At 39.1% G+C, this 22,984-nt stretch overlaps 1 protein-coding gene across 1 annotated transcript in view; it reads left to right on the top strand.

Annotated features, from left to right (window-relative positions):
* Nucleotides 1-22,984, top strand: part of cdkal1 (CDK5 regulatory subunit associated protein 1-like 1) — a 288,180-nt gene that overhangs the window by 152,112 nt on the left and 113,084 nt on the right. Inside the window, exon 9 of the mRNA XM_033641067.2 lies at nt 8,580-8,746. Within this exon, the coding sequence (XP_033496958.1) occupies nt 8,580-8,746 (167 nt within the window). The remainder of the gene's footprint in view (nt 1-8,579; nt 8,747-22,984) is intronic.

The following is a 22,984-nucleotide window of genomic DNA, read 5'->3' on the forward strand; positions in this document are numbered from 1 at the left end:
AAAACTAGAGATGGTTATGCGTGAAAATCCCAGTAGATCATCAGTTTCTGAAACACTCAGACCAGCCCGTCTGGCACCAACAACCATGTCATGTTCAAAGTCATTCCGATGCTCAGTTTAAACTTCATCAGGTCGTGTTGACCATGTCTACATGCCTAAATGCATTGAGCTGCTGCCATATGATTGGCTGATTAGCTATTTGTGGTAACGAGCAGTTGAACAGGTGTATCTAATAAAGTGTTGGATGAGTATATATCACTTGTTAACTTTGTTATCCTTTTTTCCCCTCATTGTTTAACTTAGAGATATGCTAAACAGAGTGAATAAGATGATAAACAAAAATATACAGCTGATTGGTGCAGTGATAGGCTTCCTCACTAAATGTACTCTGAAGAATAAACCCACCCTTATCCCTACTTCTAACACACTGATGTGCTTTTTGGCCAAGCAACTGTGTTAAAGAGATGGACAGTTTTAGATGATTGAACCAATAGTGACAGTAAAATGTACCAGAGACAACAAAAAACACGAAACAAAATATGGATGTCTTGTGTGCCTATTAATATGGCTTTATGTTTAGAACTTCTGATTTGATTATATTAATATCCATAAAAATTAAATGTTAAACCCACTCTACAGGCTAAATGCACTAATATAATTGTGTTTCTGCACATTTGTATGATGCCTAATTATTGGTCTCCATGGGATACAACAAGAGAAAAGGGATGAAAGTGGTCAAATGAGTAGAAAGTTTACAACATTGTTGTTCTAATGTCATTTTCCTCCTACTTGATGTGTTTGTGTTCGTAATTTTTCAATACTGTTTAGTTCATTGGTTGGTTGATTTACTCACTCAAAAACATGTTTATGCTTGTTCTTTGTTAAAAATGTTATGGATGTTATCACCTCCAGATCAAACACCTGGTACTGCCCTTGACGTGATTCAGCAGCCACAAAACGCTAAACATGTGCTAGCTAGTATTTGACGAGACCTGTGAGGTCATCGAGTTAAAGAGACAATGTTCTCAAAAGGATCTAAGATGTTATTGCTGTACATAAGGCCATACACATTGTAGTTGGTTGTAGGGGGGTGATGTGTAATAGATTACAGATTATATGCACACAAAGATGATCCTATTACAATGCATTAAATCCTTATTTTCCACAACACAAAGCAACACATAGCATGTTGTATACATTAAGCTGGCATGATAAATGAGGGGGAGTGTGTGCATGCTTATATTTTAAGGTATATCAGCAGGGGGTGTAGATACAATTCCAGACTGTCATATTAAAGTGTACTAAGTATACAATAAACTGTAATTGACCAATATGAAATTATAATTTTCAAAACAGTGTAAGGACTCTGGCTGAAAGTTAATACCCAACAAAAGTTTATGTCGATACGCTTGAACTATGCTTGAACTGTTTCCCTTCATGCTCTCTCTTCCCCATGTATGTAACATGCTTAGCCACATGTTCACTTGTGTTATGGTAAATAGGGTTTTAATGCAGTTTAATAGGATCATCTAATCTATAATCTGTTAAACGTTACAGCCTGTGGCAGCCAATCAAAATGTATATCTTGCCAAAGAGATTAAGATAAATAGGAATACTAAACCCATATGTGTAGGAAAGTGATAGAAGGGTAAGTTGCAGTGTGTTTGTGCATGTATACAGTCCACATACAGTATGGACTTTGGCACAAACCTTCATGGCAACAGAGATGTAAACATGCACTTATGCATATAAACAATAATGTATTTGTTTAGTATACACACATCCATGATGGAGAAGTGTAAAGTCAGTGCCTGCTGGCCTAAAACTTTGCATCTGTTGTCGCCAAAGCAACAATATTTTATCACAGAGGATCATAAAGACATTTAAAAGTGACGAGTGCAAATGAGTGATTTTTAACAAGTATCCAGAAATTCACATATTTTGTTTAATTTTGATAAGTCCACTAACCTTTCAAAACAGCAATTTGAATTTGTCAGAAAAAAAACGCATTTAAGATATGATTAAAAAAGGCTAACTGATGTTAAACTTTTTTGTTGTGTGAATCAGCACAAGTGAGGTTATTTTCACCCAGAAAGAGTAAATTATTTTGTTTTCATTTTTATTTCCAGTCTAATATCCAGTGGAGGTTATTACAAAATCAAGCTATTATTCTGCTTAGCAAGTTCACTAAAATTGAATTTTGTTATATTAATTCCTGCTGGGAATAATAGTAATTTTACACCACTGTTTGTAACCATTAAACAAACACCCTGAGTAATATTCAGCCAGCTCGACTGCTTTTATGTAAGCATGTACGCACTACTGAAGAAATCAGAGCCAGAATGTACCAACTAATAGAAACAAGCATGACATGAAAATGTGTGGTCATGTTGTGCGGCTTGTGTGTCTCATTTATGATTTAAGACCCTTTTACCGTTTCAACAGTGGCTTTTACTAAAGCTCCCAATCACCTGAATCAATTGGTTCTGTCACGCTTCTTCAAAGCAGCCACTTCAAAGCCCTCATCTCTTTTCTCCTCCCACTCTTCCCATCCTTTCATCCAGAGGCGGAGCAGAGACACAGGGCCATAAGACATTATATGTAAACAGTATAATGATATATAGAGGTCTGCCACAGTATATACTAGTGTGGTTTTGAGCACTGCAGTTTATAGCCGTGTCAATCTGGAAAGGAAATCATACTGACTATGAAAACTGCTCTTACATATTTCTTTAAAACTTTTTTTTAACCTAAATTACATCTCATACTGAACCTTAAAGTTTATTCCTAAAAACTTTTAGTGTCCTGTATGATTGATTTCTGGTCTTTATAAAGGCAAAACTAGGAAAAGGAAAAAAAAAAAAAAGATTTCATTTATTTTCATTAATTTGTTTAGTTTTTTGGATTCTTTGTTTGCTTTTTACTTTTTTGTTTATTGACTTATAACCGTTAACAAGAAAATTAAGAGTGCATAGTGGTAACATTAGCATTGCAAATCATGCATGAAGCATACATTGACCTGATTCATCATGTAGACAGGCAAAAAAAGAAACCAAAAGATTCAACACACTTCGACTCTGTTTTCAGTTGAGGTTAAAGGGCTCACTTAGGAAAACCCATGGACGGACACGCACACGCACGCTGACATTAGCAGACAGAAGATGAGTATTTGGCAGAGTAGGAGTGATGATTGTTTGATGTGTGTATGGCATTTGTCAGACACACTGATGTTGTTATTCTTGGACAAAGACAGATACAGCGTAGACATACACACAGCTGTTTCCTTTTTGGCATGCTTGCCTTCTCTCTGTCTGCCCTACCTATCTATAGCCCCACCTCTTACAGCTCAAACCCGAAGCAACACTTATACTCATCTTTAATATCTCCCTGCCCTGCCCTCTTTCCATCCACTGTTCTGTTCACTCCTCCCTGTGCTGTGTTTGCACTGCTGTGTCAGAGTTCAGTGAATGTTAATTGCTTCTGGGGAAAGTGTCCTGCTCCCCACCCTTGTTTACAACTGCTCTGACATCAAACTACATCACAAGGTAACATGGAAAAAAAGGGTTTGGGTGAAGGGTTTGTGATATGAACACACACTGATCAAGGCAGAGTGGAAACTTGTCAATGTTATTTCAAGAAGTACAACCTTTCATTTTTCAGTTAGTAATACATTGCCAATGTTCATATTAGATTTATACATTGAAATTCTCCTTATGTCGTCTCGCTTTGACATCAGGGTCAGCTACAGTACATCACCTCTCAAATTAGTACATGTTCAGTGTCTTGCTTGTTCAAGGATACTTCTGCAGGGCACATACTTGCAGTGGCCCTGAGGCTCAAAACACAGCATTTCAGAAAACATGATGATATTTTAGAAAATACAACATAAGTCCTGAAAAAAAGAACGACATTCAGGAAAAAAAGACCTCTTAGAAAACACATTTCACAAAACACAATTACATTTTAGTAAACAACACTTCACAAAACACATTTGTAAGAAAAGAAAAAACATTTCAGAAGATGCATTTGTGAAAACACATTTTAGAAAACTTGACAAGTCTGACAACATGACAGTTCCGAAAACACGTTAGAAAACACAAGAACCTTTTAGAAAGCACAACATTTCACAAAACACATTTGTAAAAAACGACTTTTCCGAAAACACAATTACATTTTAGAAAACAACACTTCACAGAGCACATTTGTGAAAAAAAAAAAAAAAATTCAGAAAACGCATTTGTGAAAACAAAACATTACAGAAAACTAGACATTGCAGACGACATGACAGTTCTGAAAACACGACATTTCAGAAAATGACATTTAACAACACATTTCGTAAAACACAATGACATTTCAGAAAACACATTTGTGAAAACACAACATTTCAGAAAGCACAATGAAATTTCAAAATACGCAACATTTCACCAAACACATTTGTAAAGACACGTCATTTCCGAAAGCACATTTCAGAAAACAAAATTACATTTCAGAAAGCATGATATTGCAGGAAGCATATTTCTTAAACTCTTTTAAGAAAGCACAACATTTCACAAACACAGTATTTCAGAAAATATGACATTTCAGAAAACAACATTTGACATCTGAAATGTCATTGAGTTTACTGAAATGTTTTGTTTTGACCCTCACAACCACTGTACATTCTCCATATTTACTCAACCACCTTATATTTAAAATAAGAATCCACATTGAAAACATTTGGATCACATAATATGGTCTCAGCTTTACCGTTTGGCTTTCTGTCTTAGTAAAAATGCCTTGGTTCTCACAGTTCTGTCAAGTTAAACCACAATTTAAAAAGCATTCTTTCTTCAAAATACTCCTGGTGATGATTCTTTTGTAGCAATCTTGACATGGCTGACACACAGACACATTCCACACCATTGTGACCCCTCTCCCCACTGTGCATGCACCAAAACCAGAGGAAGCAGCTGTGCAGCGTGTATCAGAGCAGATAGAGAAGGGAGAGCAAGCTAACGTTTCCTGATGAAATGGCCACCTTCTCCCTATCTTTGGCCAACAATAACACCATTGGCACACCTAATACAAAAGGGACAGAGACGCAGGCCAAAGGGGCAAATTACTGGGCAGGTTATTGAGTTTATCTGGAGATCTGTGTGTGTGACTGTGGCCTTGAGTAAACATCTGAGACTTTTCCAAAGCATCACCCTGTTCAAAACATAATTAACACGGGAATCATAAGATATATTTCACAGCATACAGTACACAAGCTGACTAGCCTGGCAGCATTATGCGCGTGGAATCACAGGAATGTTGTTTTGGAAGGAACCAGTTTAGCTCCTGGGCCAATTTAATGCAGGTCTGGCCCTGTATTAAGAGACTGCTTTGCCAATATTATTCTGGGACAGAGCTGTGACGGAGAAAATGATGCTGCTTGTATAGTGGGTGTAGGAATACATTCACTCCTGGGATGCAGATGATGCAGGCAAGGGTTAGACCTTGGCAGAGGAATTCGTTTAAGTCAGCCCAAACAAGCTGATATTAGCTGCCTTGGGAATTTGCTGTCACCACCCTCTCTCAGGCTAAAAAGATTTTTTTTTTTTTTTTTTTAAATTGTTTTAAATGTGACGCAGTAGCAAATCAGCCATGGTATTAATGTTCCTAAACAGAGACACTCTTTCATTACGAATCAGTGGCAGGTGATGATAACTTGTCTCTGCATAAAGCTTGACCTCCAGTGATGCTGTTAAGTGGCTGACAGTTGATGGGTAGCTCTCATCTCTGCAAAGGGAGACAACATTTAATAAATAACACCATTGCTGGGTTTTGGAGCAAGGTGAAATATGTTTTTAATTAATTGCATACAGAAGAGAATCTTCACTGTATTATTGTATACTGTGTGTTATCCCTTAGATCTGATCATGTGTGATTGATGGATGTTTGTGATGCTGCTTTTAAACGTGGCTGAGTCCAGAAATCATTAGTGCATCTTAATGTTAACGATGATGAGCTCTGGAAACTCTTTCACTCTGGACAATTATACTGTCATCATCTTTAATCTATCTGGCCTATGCATGCCTCTAAAAAACATTTTTTTTCTCTCTCTCTTTCTGTCTACCTCACACACAGACCCTCACACACACATGGATAAACACTCACACACAACTGTCCAATTAGCCAAACACCATCTTTACTCTCTGAATGACCACATGCATCTTTCTGTCTGTCTCTGCACAGCTAATGATAATGAAGGTTGTGTGGTTTCCTGCGCTCATGTGTGCGTCTGTGTGTGCACTTGAGCTCGTGCCCCGCAAGTGCAAATGTATTTTTGTGTGCCTGCATGATATGATATGTCGTAACACATAGCTTAAGCAGACACTCAACCATTTCCAGACCTGCAGCCAAATGACAGTTAGATCATTAAGCTCTAGCAGCAAGCGTTGCTCTAATTTAGCATGAAGCCGGTAGATCGTCCCCTCTTGCTGTATTTGACCTTCACACTCCTGGGATGTACGTTTAAAGGACGGGTATTTTTAATACTTGTCAGTGACTGTCATGAGCTGGGTTCTGCCAGAGCCTTGGAGCATTTAGGCAATGACAACAAGAGACTCCTAAAGGTAATGATATGATAATACTATCAACTATATAATAAAGAGACAAGCTGCTTTGATGGTGGGGGAGCGTCGTTGCTTGAGCTGGCCAATGTGGTAAACGCACGATAAAATATCCTTTATTGATGAATCTATTCTCAGAGAAGAGACAGGAAATTACATCTAGATACAATCTGGATACAAGATGCAAGGTATAAAGGGGGTCAGTATTGTAGGAGTTATGTGATTCTGTTTTCTTCCTTAAAATCCTCTTTAACACTACCAGTCTCTGTATAAAGTTTTGAGATCAGCTGCAGTGCAGAGAGCACTGAGAAAGCCCAGCTAACTTTAAGCAAGTAGTTTGCAAACATGAGTTAGACTTAGAAAACTATAGTGTCTAACCCTGTAAGTTTGACCATCAAAACAGAAGTCTGAATTAAATAGCTCCCCAGGTTTCAGTCAGCCTTCATATTCACTGCTCATGGTAGCGTTATGTTATGGTGAATCCCATTTATAGAGTTTAAAGGTGAGATTCTCTATAGTGTAATTATAGCTAAAGTTTGATTTAAGAAGCACTCTCTTGGCATGTGTAATAGTTACCTTAATAAGATTTGCCTGTCTGTGTGCATGTAGAAGGCTTTTTTAAGTTCATGACACAGCCTGAAACGATATGATTGCTTGATGAAATATATCAGTTGAACTTTCATTGAGAGTTTGGTGCGTGTGTGTGAGTGTGACTATAACTGGTCTGCACTGTGAGGTTTTTGCAAGTGGTGCTGATTTCTATATAAGTCAAGCTTGTATTTCCTGCCAATGCTAGCTACTCAGTTGTGTTTTTTCAAAATGAATAACTAGTGCTGCTTGCTACCAGGAACACTGAATGCATCTGTAAGTCCAGCTAGGGCCTGTGTCCACGCAGTGTTTTTTTTTTCTTCAGCAGAAAAGCAAAGGCAGGGCATTGGGTAGGGCTTCGTCCCAGGGCTTTTTTAAATGATGTACTATGCATGGGTATTCTATGACAGCAATATCTTGACACTAACATTAGGTAGCTAATGTAATGCCACCTTAGCAGAGGGTTGACTACACAGTCAAAAACAAGCTTACAAAGCGAAAGGTGATAAAAGCACAACGCTCACTAGCAACATCAGGCTCCGCCGTCTGATCTGCTTCCCCAAAAAATGGTCTTTTCTGTCCTTGTTGTGACAGTCAACAGTAGTTAAAGAAGCAGCTGTGACGTCACTGGCACCCTTTTGAAAAGTTTAGAGAATTTTAACAAGAAGCACTTGGAGTAGCCACACAACAAAGGCTGAGTGCTCTGAAAAAAAAAGACGCTGGACATGGTACTTTTTCTTACATTCTCATAAGCCCCGTTTCCACCGAGGAGCCCGGTATGGTACAGTTCAGTTCAGTATGCTGTTTTTCCATTTCCACTATGAAAAGTTGTGGATGGTAACAATGGAACTGTTCCTTACCGTCCCCATATTTGGTCGCCCCTCTGTTAGGGTACCTAGCTAGGAGGAAAAAAAAAGAATTTAACTCACTGGGCCAACTGACGGCGAATTTAAAGGTGGAATGTTAACTTGTAATGTTACTCAATGCATCAGTTGACAACATGAATCCATCAGCACACCTTAAATTTCCACGACAACTTCGACCATTCCTCTGATTTTTATTGTCTCTCTTGGTTGACATAGACTTTTAGTAATGAGTGGCTTTTCAAGCGTTTATATATATCAATTTTGACCAGGTTATGTGAACTGCATATATTCTAATCTTCACTTGGAGAAAAAAAAAGTGTCGTGGAGCAGGTTCCTGTGGACTCTGGCAACACTAAACCCTCGAGCTTGCCTGAGAAGGAATGAATGCACAAACCAGTTATTTTTAAATATCCAATGGAGAGATGATATTGCTACCGATCATCAATCTGCAAAGTTTAAATTTTGGAAACAAAGGAATAATCTCAATAAGTTACTAACCATGTTTAACCCTTGTCTTTGTGTCTCTTTCCAGAGGGAGTGTGTGAGCTCTGGTTGACCAGTGAAGACACAGGAGCATACGGTAGAGACATAGGGACAGACCTGCCCACACTACTGTGGAAATTGGTGGAAGAAATTCCTGAAGGAGCCATGTTGAGGCTGGGAATGACCAACCCACCATATATCCTGGAACACCTAGAGGTACGTACAGCACAGTACACGGTCACCCATTTCACCCAGAAGTACCATCAAAGCTTATAATACATACCTGATGAATAAAACTAAAATACTTTAGCACTCCAGAGTTTTGCTGTTCACCATTTTGTTTTCGTCCCCATGGTCTCTTGTACTATCCCTTTCTGTGAACAAATAATATTGCTTTGCCTAGATTTAATAAACTAAATGCCTTTCTGTTTTGCTTACCAAGCAGTTTAGCTTCAGCGCTCATACTCCATTCATTAGTGCAGTTCATTCTATTCTCTCCCTAATGAGTCAATTAAGGACCATTGTGTCCTCTTTAGCAACCTCATTTTATCAGTCATTATTGTCTTCCCTAATGGAACAATGGACATTGTTATCCCTTCTCTCTCTCTCTCTCCTTCTCTTTCTACCCCTCTCTCTCTCTGTTTTTGCATGTCCGCCTCTGTCCGTCAGACGTGCGTTTTCTATCATTTAAATTACTTTTTTTTTATTATTAATTGTTTCTGGTAGTGTTAGTGTAACTACATATTATAACATGTTATCACCATTTTCCACCATAAATGGACAATAGGCATGTCCGGCCTGTGCTTTCAGGCAACAAAACAACTCAGTGAGAGGAAGGGGAAACTGAATGGCAGAGCGGATACAGAGGAGAAATCTATTGAAAAACTGGCGTTATTTTTCCAAATTATTTTAGGACTGTCCACGCTCTGCCTGGGCTCCCACAGTGCACTGAAAACAGGAGCCTTCATGTAACAAAACTGTTTTTCGGTTGCTGTAATGTGAAATCTCCACCTGGACGTTTATGCTCTGCCATTTCTCTTCTAATCATCACGCTGTAACCTGTGACAGGCTGTTATGCAACCATAACTATCACACATTCACATTTATGTATGTTTTTGTCGAGCCGCGAGCGTCAGGAAGGTTTACATCACCAAAGGTTTATGACAAAATCACTTGATGACACCGACTTCTGTGTGTGCACGGCGAGACAGAAGAGGGAGAGACGCTGCACTGCTGACGGAGGAGCCGCTGAATGAGTTCCCTCTGAGCAGTAACTCGCTAGAAGAGTCTGAGAAGACCGACGCTGTTCATAAAACAATCAGGATGCACAGGCGTAACAACGCCACATCTAATGCACACTAAAAGCTGCTCCTCTTTTTAGAACCACCACAGAGTTGGTAATAATTTTACTTTCAGCCATGCTTGTTGTTGCCGTGGGTACTAGTATGATGTCAATATGCTAACATTAGTATCACGATATAAATGTTTTATATCATATTAAGAATTGTACCAGTATTATCATGAACGATATGGTATGGCACACCCCAGCACATAGTATCAATTTTGTTTAAAAAAATACCTAAATTAGCATCATATGCCCAAAATAGCCTGTGTGATTATGTGTACAATGAAAAAAAAAAAACGTGTGTAGTTTCTCTTTAACTTTAGCCCAGTTTGTTTGGCCCAGCAGCAGCAGCGGTGACACACTGAGCATGGTGCGTCTCAAAGTAAAGTTCCACCCTATTATTCTCTGACACTTTTTTTGCAGCTCAAAACTAGACTATTACTCTTGAAAATCCCCCCTAACGATGTTATCTAGGGACAGCCTCTCGCTCAGTGAGTAGAGTGTCTGCCCCTAAAGGCTGAGTCCTTTGCAGTGGCCCGGGTTTGACTCCAGCCTGCAGCCCTTTGCTGCGTATCATCCCCATTCTCTCCCCCCATTCTTATCACTCTTCAGCTGTTCTATAATAAAAGTGAAAAGCCCCCCCAAAAAAAGATGTAGTCTACAGGTAGTGGGTTTTTTTCTACTTTTTAGCTGCATCCACACTTTTATTTTGTTATGATATTTGTAATTCTGTATGGAAATCCACTGCAGAGTGGAGCTTTTGGTAAAAGAGACTTTCAGACTTGAATCTCTTGTGTGAAAAAGTCCAGCATGGGTTGAATGTTTGTCAGTAGACCTGCATCATATGTGTGTCTGCTCTACGAAAAAGGACATAAAAGTTGCTTTTATTTGTATTTTTCTGGTTTGGTGAAGTAGCAGAGTGGAACTGTAAACTCATGGCAAGGCTGAAAAGCCCAATTTGTTCACTTAAACCTAAGAGGATAAATGGAGGAGGACAACTACAAGAAAAGTGTACAGTTGAATAGGGACACTTTAAGTTAAAGTGGTGATGACATAAGTCAGTCTTTTTTTTTCTTTTTTTTCCTTTTTTTTTGTCTGTGTGGTTTATTTTATTTTATTTTGGTCTTTGGTCAACAGTCACTTTAAGGCATATACTATATATAATAGTTTCTCATCCCTGAGGACATGGAAGAGGGAAATATGGAAATATTAATGGAGACAGGGAGGACATAGAGGGCTAAAATAGGGTGATGGTAACCTAGAAAACTACAGTGAAACAAAACTTTTTATATAAAAAAAAGAAAGCCAATGAAGTTCACAACAGATGTACTTTTGAATCAAACAATCAAGGAAGATTGGAGATCATAGATGAATGAAATGAGAGCAGAAATGAAAAAAAAAATGGGGATGAAGGCCCGGGGATAGAGATGAGGGCTAAAAAGGAGAGGGAAAGTGCTGTGGGAAGCAGCAATGGAGATTGTAATTAACCAGGGGTTAATGGAGGTGGCTAATTGTCCCCCACATGTATAGGTAGGCTTTCTGCTTGGCTACATTACAATTAAAAAACCACCCTCCTAATGATAGGGAATAACAATTAACTGATAATTAGAAATATACTAGGACGACACACTGGCTTGGTCTGGGTGTGTGTGTGTACGTTAAGAATCATTTCATATGCTACCGGCCCTTTTATTGGTAACGTCCATGCATTGAATTGAATTATATCTTTTTAGCTTTAATTCCTCAGTCAATTAACCTACATAAGGAAAGATAAGAGTGCTCCTCTTTAACTTATCATTGTCTTTTGTTGCTCCTGTCCCCCATTTACCCTTTTTCCTCTCCTCATGTTTCTTCTCTTCTCCCCTGCCAGTCCCTCTTCTCTCTCTCACACACACACACACACACACATACCTACACACTGTTTCTTTCTTTCTAGTCCTACTTATAAACTTTCTATGCATTGTCGATGATTTTGAGCCCAATAGAGAAACTGGCCAGAAAAAAATATTCTTTTAACTTGTTTGAAAGTTTCCCTCTTACTCTTACTTGAATCTCAGTTCTCGTTTCTTTCTCCTTAATCATGTTTTTTATTCCCTTTTCTCCTTGAGTTCTTTCTTTCCTTTAATACCTCATATTTGTCTTGTCCCTATTGTAACTTTTTCATCTTCCCCCACTTTTAAACTCTTGTTTTTCTCTGCCTAATTACTCCTTCTTCACCTCATCTCCTGTCTCTTCTCCAATCTCTCTTATGATGGTGGCAATCACAGCAATAAGAACGGTGTGATGATGATTAAGGCCAAATATCTGAAGTAGATTCATCCTCCATCTTAAGTAAAGGCCAAATTATATCCTGCTGTCTTTTTCGTCGAAGAACACCAGCCCTTATATAACAGCATCACACTGAATGGCTGTGATTGAAGCTGAAAAGGCCAAGTAACCTCTTCACTTCCCACTGAAAGATCACCCTCTCTCGCACTCACTCCCTCAGATCACCGCGTTTACACAGTCTCCCTCTGTCATACAGGAGCACGCAATTTTTTTCCCTATGTGCAGTCTGTTTTTTTCTGATACATGTAGGCAGCCTCATAGCTCCATTTGCTGATTGGTGCAGTTAAAGGCCCAATCGCCTCTCATGGGCCACTTGTCTCTGACATTTTAGTTGATTGCATTGTACTGCCAGTTACTCGAGTAGTTGAAGTAAAATGTCTCCAACAGAGTTACTCTTTTGTTTCCCACTTTTCTGAATTTTTTAACCTTTCAGACATTATATGTTCAAACTATAGGGGCTTATACCTTCTGGTCATTGGTGGGTTGATTGGTCTATATGCTCCTGACCAAAGTCTCATTGGTCGAGCAATCTCTGGTGCTACTTTCTTAAGGATGTGTGTACACCGCAGCTGAAAAATCCATGCATTTTTCTAAAAACACTCAACTTGGTGCATCAGAACACTTTGTGGGGATGGGACTTCATGGAGTGACAGCCTAGCAACAGAGCTCTGGTACCAGCCTTGAATTTCCCCCAATTCAAGGACTTATATTAATTCAAATAAGTACACATCTATTAAAAAATGAGTAGGGACAAGTCTAGGAAGGGTGGATACGTGTTATGACATAACCCTGAGCGAAAAATCAAGAGATAAGTTGAGGCCAGTGAAATTTCAATGGGACAAGATGGCCACAGAGAAACCAAAACTTGAACTTGAACTGAGATCTCTCTAATTTTCGCATTTGTTTTTCAGGAGGACATTAAAAAAAACAAATGGACATAGTCACAACGAAAATAAACCGTAAAATACAAGATGCAACAAGTCAGATTGAACGCTTTGTAGGCGCAGTGTTTTTTCAGCTGAGGTGCTTTAGCTGCATCTAGTTGCTGTATTATGGAATATCTGCAGAAGTAAAGTTGTCAGTGAGAGTAGTTGCGTTGGCTCTTGCTCTGGATGAAGGAAAGACTGAAGGACCGACACTCTGGTGTCCCCATTGCAAGGAATTTTAAAAATTAAATAACGAATAAATAACGACGACTGATTGGTTGAAAATTATTGTAGGTAAAATTTCAGTCAACCAAGACTTTCTTAGGTTGACTCTTAAACTATTTTAAACACAGCATTTTTTATCCATCCATCCATCCATCCACCTGTCAATGAGTAGCTAAAAGCTGTTGTCAAAAGTGCAACAGTAGGTCATCTTATCATATAAGGTGTGTGTGTGTGTGTGTGCGTGCAGACCTTGTGTGTCTGATTGAATCTAGCATGCTAGCAGACTCCGTAAATGAGGTGTGAAAGTAGCCTCCTCGTACGTAGTAATCAGTCAGGCCGAGATGAATGAAATAGCAGTTGTCCATTAACCATCCTCCGCAGAGCTCATTTCAGTTTGACTAGAGATACATCAGATATGCTGTTCACATGCGTTCCACAGTTAGTTCTGTGAAGTAGAGGTGACACTGTACTGCTGCAAGCAAAGAGTGATTTGACGTAATATTTTGCTCAGCTTTATTAATTCAAAATGCTTAATTCCAAAATAGGATTTTACAGATACAGGTAAATGTATCATAAAATGTTTTTTTCTGTGTTTTGGTCTCGTGACTATTTGTCTTTAAAACGCATCCATGAAAAGTAATATTAATTATGATATAAAAAGAGCACATCAGATTTATTGTTTTATTAGTGTCAGATGTTGTGTTTATGATCATTTAGATGAACAAGTGAACATTTCCTGACTGTGTGACATGGGACTGAGCAGAATATGTTATTAATTTTACATTTCCTTTAGTTGTTTTTTTTTTTTATTTTTAATTTCATTTTTTCATTTAGCTATTTACTTTCCAGAGACAGTGACAGATGTATGTAACTGTTCATAGTTCGATGGAGCTGCACCAGCCTTTGGGAAGGTTGACAAACTACCAAATACCCGTAACGAAGTGAAAACTCCATCCTCTGAGACGCCTGATATTTTTCACACCCAGGACACAAGCAATCACACACACATGAATACACACACACACACACACACACACACACACACATACACAAACACACTCTTCTCACCTTCACACTCAGATGTGCACACAAGCACAGCTGCATGGGCACTCACTTAGACACACCCTCTCAGACCATTTTCATTTTAATGAAGCCTTTGGGAGCCTCTTCACATTAGAGGCCTAATGTAGCATTGTGTGAGGGACCCGACACCAAATGAATGCTCACAGTAAAGCTATTCTGATGTCCCTCTGAATTATGAGTCCCAACTTACTGCAGTGAATTACATTTCCTGAATTATTGCTGTGAATTATTGGTTTTGAAAGATGGAGATTTAAATGTCTGCTGTCTGTTTAAAAACATCTTTATTGGGCCCTTTGTTGTGGCTTTAGCTATTTTTTGTTTTTTGAGGGGGAAAAATTGCCAAGACAGCATGGTGATAATGGAGTAAAATGAATTACCTACAGTGTGTTAATATAATCCACAGCTGCAGCAAGCGGCCTCAGATCCAGATTGGAGTAATTTAATATTAAGTATCTGTAAATACTGAGTCCCGATCTGATACTTCCAAGTCCTTCCACTTCCAAATCCTTACTTTCAAGCTGTTCCATAATGGTTTTTTCTTTGGTTGTTGTTTATTTCTTTATTTGTTTTGTACAAATTACAAATTAAAAATACAAAATAACAAACAATTTATTGCAAATTAAAAGTATAAAATAACAAACCCTCTCACAATCTTTTTGGCCTTGTTGAGGTCTTGAGGGAATTTCTCTCTCCCTTTAGGAGAGTATTCTTCAGTGTTTGTTGCTTCGTGTGAAGGACCTGTATTCCACCTGTATTCCAGTGTTTATATTCATTGTCTTCACATCTTTTGCAAGGATTGGGCCACATTAATAAATTACTCCTTTTGCTTGTAGGGCTTTTGTTGTACTTGCAGTGGCATGGTGAGTGTGGTTGTCGTTGGTTCTACAGTGCTATCTGTCTCTCTTCCGCCTGCGGTAAAACACCATGCGCCGTAGATGACAGCAAAATGCCAAAGACTCTCACACTGAGCTTAAAAGAAACAAGTGCTTATAACTTTGGTAAATAGCATAAATAAACAGTCTCTTACTGCTTTTTCTTGTCATTTATGGTGTGCAGTGTTTTGCTGCAGGCGAGAGCTCAGAGAGACGGACAGAGGAGAGTTGGAGACGGCTGCAAGAAAAAGAAAAACCATGTGACAGCTGACTTTAAACAAAGAATTGGATCGGGCGCTATAGTTCAATATAGGTGGCACCAATTTAGGAATGCCTTCATCGACCCAGATAATGGTCTCTGAGATCGTATCGGGACATCCCTCGTTTCATTGTATTTTTGGTTGGTTTGTTTACTGTTAAAGTCGCTGAAAACAAACTTTGGCACAATCATTGTAATGACAAAGCAATATGGAAAATACCACGATGCTCCATGGTATAGTATTGTCATTTCTTTCTCACTCACAACAGTCAGACGATACACACAGCACAATACAGTGTGACATTCAAATGCAGCACATGCACTTAATTTCCCCTTTACTGTGCAATACATAGAATCCATCGGCACTGTGTGAGGTACTGCAGGCGCGGTATACCCTCCAGGGAAAATCAAGTGCAGCCTGAAGTGTTTGAGATGTTTAATACCACTGGGAGCTCAGTTTCTCTATCTGCTGCTGAACACAGTTCCCACCGACTGTGTGTTTGTGTGTGTGCCAGTGAACACACACAGGGACCTGACTTATTATCCTGGGAACGGCTTGTAGAATCGTTTTCTCTGCAGACTCCCCTGGGTGAGCCCTGCTAATACTCTTGTTATGTGTGGGTTTGTGTATGTCTGTCAGTGTGTGTGAATGCAGTTAGGTGCTACTTCTTCTGGGTTTGCCTCAGATCGTTCACTTGAACCAGACTGTCACCCTCTCTGTCTACTTGTTAGTACTCTGGGGACACCAGCCGTGTATGTGTGTCATCATTCCATATGATACATATGGATATTATTAAGTACGCTCCACACACTAATAGTGACAGTGTACTACTTTAGCAGTTAGCGTAAGATTTTATTTCTCTTTTAGGTAATCCTTTTTGTCTTGCTGTGAGTAGCTCCTCCACATCAAGGTTGTTCTTGTGTTCTGAGACAATAATGCTCATTAATGCCAAACATAAAGTGTAGGACTGCAGGCAATTTTAAGCACACTTTATCATTTTAGTGTTTCACACACTCAGATCATACATAAAAACAAGTGCAAGGCAGGTTTTCTGCTGCCTTGCACTTGTTGTTGAGTGTTTGTCAAGAGGTGTTTTTGTCCTGAGTCTTATTCATCATTCATGTTATGAAAGATGTTTTGTACAAGTCTTAAAAGTATTTTTGATGATTCTCAAGTTCCATATTTTGCATTCCTTTCACTCTGGTTTCTTCCAGTTTCTATACTACCAGTCAAACCATTCCTTAATGTCTGAACCAACAGTTATTACCTGTATACTGCCAAATAAAGACATTTCAATTGCAGGGAAATTACATTGATTAATGTTGGAATTTATAGTGTGTTCAAGTTATTTATTACTAAATATACACATTTCTGGAACGCTTGGAATCCCTGATATGTTTTGATGGCGGTGTCACCTGCCGGTTTGCTTCAGCAGAGTTATTATAGATGTATAATGAATAATAATAAATACATACAGTATATAAGAGGCTCTGACAGACTAAGGATGCTTTCAGACCTAGAGTTGTCTTGCTTTGGTCCAAATCAGGGACTAGTTTTGATACAAAGTTGTGAAATTGCCTAGAGTTGGTTCATGTTCTCAAGGCAGCATTTACAAGCGGACCGGATCAAATGCTTGCGTGAAAAAGCTGCTCTTGATTGGTCAGAATTTCCATGTGGGAATAATGCAAGAAGTAAACAGAACGTTGAAGAAGAGTACACTTGCAAGATAAATGCGACACATTCTAATGTCACAATGGAGGGACAATTAGTTTGTTTGTAACCGGACCGAGACCACCTCTTCAAGAAGGTCTCGATATGGTTGTTTTGGTGCACACCCGAGTGCAATTGCTGTGTTCACACCTGCCCAAACAGACTGCACTTCGCGGGCAAACAAACTTGAGTTAGATCGAACCAAACCAAACAGGGCAGATGTGAAAGCACCTTAAGTTACGTAGAGCTGATCCTCCTTGGCCTGTTTTTCCAGCTTTCTCAACCAAGAGATAATATAAGCTTTTACACAGAAACCTACAAAACACACACAGCCAGACACGTCCAAACAATTACAGATGACATGTAGTTTCTCCTCTGTACGTGTCTGTTTGGATCAGAATGTGTGGGGGCAGATTAACAGGATAAACTCGAAGTGGATGAGCCTTGCTCAGTAACTTACATGCAGTTATAAGCAACACAAAAAGAGACGACTGGATCCAAACAAATCAACAGTCATCTCTCGATCAGTTCATACAACCTCTTCAGGGAGAGTTGATCTGAAACTTTTTTTTTTTAAATCCACATTATTCCACCTACAACATGAACACACAGAGACGCCATGTTTTCTGCTGTGAAACAAAATAGGAGGAGGAAGGGAATGATGAACAGGAAAGGAATGAAACAGCAGATAGGAACGAAAATATACAGAATATTCAAAGGGAATATAAGGGGGTGTGAAAGGGTGTTATTCCTCATCGAGGCTGCTTGGAGCCAAACCACCTTTTATCCGCTCTCTTTCTCTTTTTTTCCCATGTAAGTTCTTTTCACTCTTATCTGATTTGAGGGGGTAGATATTGGATCCTTTGAGCTAAGCCAGTTAAGATACGTCCTTTCTGGTTTATATGTTTATCTGAGCTGATCAACAAAAGATGAAAGGATTGTGTGTCTGTTTGTGTGAATAAGAGAGATAGGCATAGAGAGCTAGAAACTATATTATACTAACACTAGAGTATCAAGACGGATGAAAAAACAACAACACAAAAAGAGACCACTTGCACTGATTCCTGATTGATTTGTTTAAGCTTGTTGAAATCTGCTTTAAGCGAGATGGTTCATCCACAGAGGAGCAGAGACATTAAAGCAGCACTTTAATTTTTGCCACCGGGCACTGCTGCGCGATATCTTCATCGCAGCATCATTTTCACTTCAGACTCACTAAACTGTCTGTCAGCAGCAGTCAAACATCGAAAAGGCCTCAACTCCACAGGGATCGGTAACAAGGGAGATTGATATCAGTGTACTGTATAATCATTGAAGAATGGGACGCTCTCTGTCATACAGACGCACTCGCATGATAAATGGCTTGTGTGAATGAAAAGTCCTCCCTCTTAGATTAATCCCAAGTTGCCATCAGCGGTGCCCTGCTACTCAAACTAGCATGCCATCTGTTGAGACCCCGTTTACCCTCGCAACGCACAGGCATGTACGCAAGCACACTGACACACACAGTCTGTGGGCTTTGCTGCAGTCCACGGGGAGTTATCATTGTCAGTGACTCTAATGAGACTGGATCCGCATACTACTGCACACAACACTAAACACTGTACCATGATACATACTAAAATGCAAGTCTGGACAAAGTTACTTCACTTATTTCATCACAAGAAAACTCAATGTGCTTTGCATCAGAATGCAAACTACAACTAGAAAAGTGCACTCAGTAGAGCGCACATAGCTGCAAGGTGGCCAGTTCTTTATGTCCAGGAGATACATTTCAGGAGCTTCCAGAAGCAAAAAAAAAAAAAAAAAAAATTAAAAAAAAAGTGCCTCATCCATTTTTTTGAAGGGGCAGCAACGTTACTGGACTTTGGGTGGTATTCATTTTGCCTGTAGGCTGAGACGCTACAAAGTAGGAATTAAATAACACAGTAAAATAGACAAAAAAAAATCCTATTTAACCCTGTAAAGCCCAAATATAGAAAAAAATGAGCCCAATGGATTTCTCCCTCATGTCACCCTACATCCCCTCCAGGGGTAGCATGTACAGACAACCAGACTCACATATACAGTGAGAAATCATAATACTGAGAAAAGTTTTCAGCTGTGTTGGTGAACAGTTTATAAAGAGACTACTTAATTTAAAAGGTCCTCAGTGTAGCGATATCTCATGTACCTATTGTAACCTGCACATAATAATCATCAAACAGACCTTGCTGATAGAAATGTATAATAGGAATGTGAACCAGGTCTGTTCTATGTGCAAGGATAAAATATCAGTTGGAATTCTCATTTTAGGGCTTATGGCACAATGTACCAAAGGTAAAAAGGTTATGCTTCAAATAAGTTTTGAAAAGGCACATACAGAGAAAAAGTTCAAGTAGTTATCACTCAGACCATCTGAAGTACACTTCTCTAATGTAGCGCAATAGATATTTTGTAATAGTGTGTTTTTTATTATTGTTTTTAGTTATTTGATGAAGTACGGATTGAGGCTTAGGGTTGCACAGTTATTCAAAATGTTATTGAAAGTTCAGTGTTGCTAAGTGCATTGTCTAAATCTCAGGAGCTGCAGTTTTTAATCAAATAAAATGTTTTACAACATTACAAATGAAGCACTGTGGTGCTACAGAGATGCCTTGGCCTACAAGTCATATTCCAGATATAAATGAACATGCTTGTTTGGCACAGACCCCATCAGAAATCACATCTTCATCATTTTTACATTTATTTCTTTCAATAATGAATTACAAAAATTACCTTTTCCACTGAAAATGTGACTCATATCACAACTGCAATATTTGTCAAAATAATCGCAGTAGGATTTTGCATATCTTGCAGCCTTATTTTAGATGGCATAATGTATACTTTGGATATTTTAGTACCTCCCTGACTGTAGTACAAGTCTGTGGTTGTGAAGGCTTCACATCAGCATTTTAAAGCACATTCAATGAGGTATCCACACAGAAAAAAGTAGAGAGTAATAATCAGAGGAGTAACTTGTAAGAACTTAGAAATAACACAGAGGCACCTAATCACTTTACCATTCTTTTACCTTTTTCAAAGCATTTCGAAACACGCATAAACGCATGTTCCTTTACATGTTTTTCTTTCACTCACTCACTCATTCACTCTGACACACATACACACACATGCAGCAATCTGATTTCTGTCACCAATCAAGCTCCATTTTCCAACCAAATTAATTCTTTCTAATTTGGAGCTTCCAGTGGTCAACCCCCTGTGGTGCGCCGCAACTGAGCTTTGTCTGCATGTGTGTGTATGTGTGTGTATGTGTGTGTGTGCACGCACACATATGCTTTTGTGTCTGTGTATGAAGTAGGGAACGTTCTACAATAGATCTTAATTGACAAGACGGACTGCAATCAGCATATTCTTGTAGGAAATCACTAAATCATTTCTTCCTCCCCTCTCTTTTTCTCTTTCTCCTTCTTGTGGTGATTAGCATGGTAATGATAGCATCCTGATTATGTCCATCAGAAAAAAAAGTCTGACATCTGTGATCTCTCCAGTTCTTTCAGTGGGGAAATGAAAGTAAGAATAAAAGAAAAACCAAATGAAAAACCTTGCAACTTTCCCAATTAATTTGATGTGTTAAAAAACACAGAATGTCACTCTTGCGGTTGTTCATGGTGACTGTGTGAAAGCAGACACAAAAACACGACTCAGAATCTTTGTTCATGCCAGATCTAGTTTTTATCATCCTTTTTAATCCAGCTGGAGGCATCTACCTTAACTAAATGGTATATATCTTTGATTAAATTAAAATGACAAACTTTCTTTGTAACTTTGCTGTAATCACATAGAAATGGAGGAAATGAAGCCTTTGAGTGTTTGTACCTTCACATTATCACCTCATCTCAAAACACATCTCCTGCAATGCGTTGAACATCACAGTCTGATGAGTGTCTAATGTGGCCTTTACCTTAAAGTCAATTTGTCCATTATGAAAGATTTGCTTTTTTTTAAACACTGGAGTAGTTTACTTGAAACCTGCTTTCTACATCCTGTATTACCGAAGCTGCAGGTATTATGGCGAGCACGTTCTGTACTCCAGGCATTTGTGTAACTCTTTTAGTGAAAACAGGAAGGTACCTAGTGGCCAAAAAATGTTCATTATAGACTTCATGTTTATTTCTTTTTCCATCTCACTATTTTGATCTGAGATGTGGACCTCTTCAATTTAGTAAAAAGCTCTTGACTTTTCAGACATAAAGAACCCCGACTGGCGCAGCCTTGACTCCTTGGACTTTGGATCCAGTGTGTGCGCGATGAATTCTCAGAAATACCTTCCTTTTATTTTCCCAATGTAAGAGACATAGAAAATAAGAGAAAGAAGCGGTGTATCGTAGAAGGTCTGGAGTGAAAAGAGTGCAGAAAGAGGCAGGAATGTTAATGGAACTTTCATTTATTCAAAGCTAGCGGCTATCATTCACCAGAGCCATCAGTGAGATTTTGCCTCTTCGCTCTGTTTGAATTGACTACACCTTAAAGTCACACAAAAATACTCACTATATTTCTAACCTCAATGGACTCCACTTCTGCTTTTGTCCTAGGTGTTGTCCGCCATCATTAGTACACTAGTTACTAATTAGTGATCGGGTCAATCAATAGATAACTCCATTATAAACACATATTACACTAGTCAGGGCTCCAGACTAACTCTTCCACTTGTTGCACTGTTGATACCAACTCTCTCAGCTGTTGACACCAGCATGATTTGGTCAATTTTGTTTTTTTTGTCTTTTTTTTTTATTAATTGAACATAGCGTTAGTTCAGGCAGGACACAATGTCAAGCTCAGCTCACATCCCAGCTACATCAGCTGATCTCAAGAAGCCCAATCAGCTAATGGAGCAGCTGATTGATGGAAGGGAGTCAGCTGATAGATCACATGATTCCTTTCCTATGCAACCAGTTGATGAATCTCATTCAGGGCGCCCTATTTAAACTGCTCTGGCCTGCCTACTATTACTGCTTCCTCTGCAAGCCACTTTGCAACCTGTCTCCACCCCAGCTCCTCCTTTACATGCTGTGTCTGACTTATCAATATCATTTCTGTTTGTCAGTGATGCTGCTCTTTTCTGTTCCTTGGGGGTCTTTGCTGCTGCCTTAGGTTTTCCATGTAGGCGCATGGAAGGGCAGAGAAGTGTGCTCTCACTGCCTTAGGCTTTCCATGTGTGGCGCGTGGAAAGGCAGAGAGGCCCCAGAACGGAGCCAAATATAATACTGCAGTGGAGATAAAGTTTTCTTTGACAAAAGTGGTCCTTACTGAATTATAAGTTGCTACTTTGGCTGTGATGCAGCCACCTGTATTTGTCTGCAGTCAGTCACCACTCTGTTGTTTCACTCAATGTCCCGCCCACATCATTATCTGGTTGGTTAGATGTCACAAGTAATAGCCTATTAACACTGAAGGCTGCCATGCCAGAGACGGGCCAAGAGCCCATAGCAGCTGCTCCAGTGAGGCAGCAGATATTACTAAAGCTGCAATAAACATCACAATCTCCGTACTCAAAGTTGCAAAAGTTTCCGCTAATACTTCTCCTGATAGTAGTCTAACAGTAGTTACTGGATGTAACCTCAGTCGTATGAGTGGCCTACAGGAACTGCGAGGAGAGAAAGAGGGAGTGAAATGGAGCCTGGACATGGTGAGAAATGTGACCAGATGATCATAGTCATAATCAT

Source organism: Epinephelus lanceolatus, chromosome 10 (genome assembly GCF_041903045.1).
Source record: "Epinephelus lanceolatus isolate andai-2023 chromosome 10, ASM4190304v1, whole genome shotgun sequence".
In the NCBI taxonomy this organism is placed as follows: Eukaryota; Metazoa; Chordata; class Actinopteri; order Perciformes; family Serranidae; genus Epinephelus; species Epinephelus lanceolatus.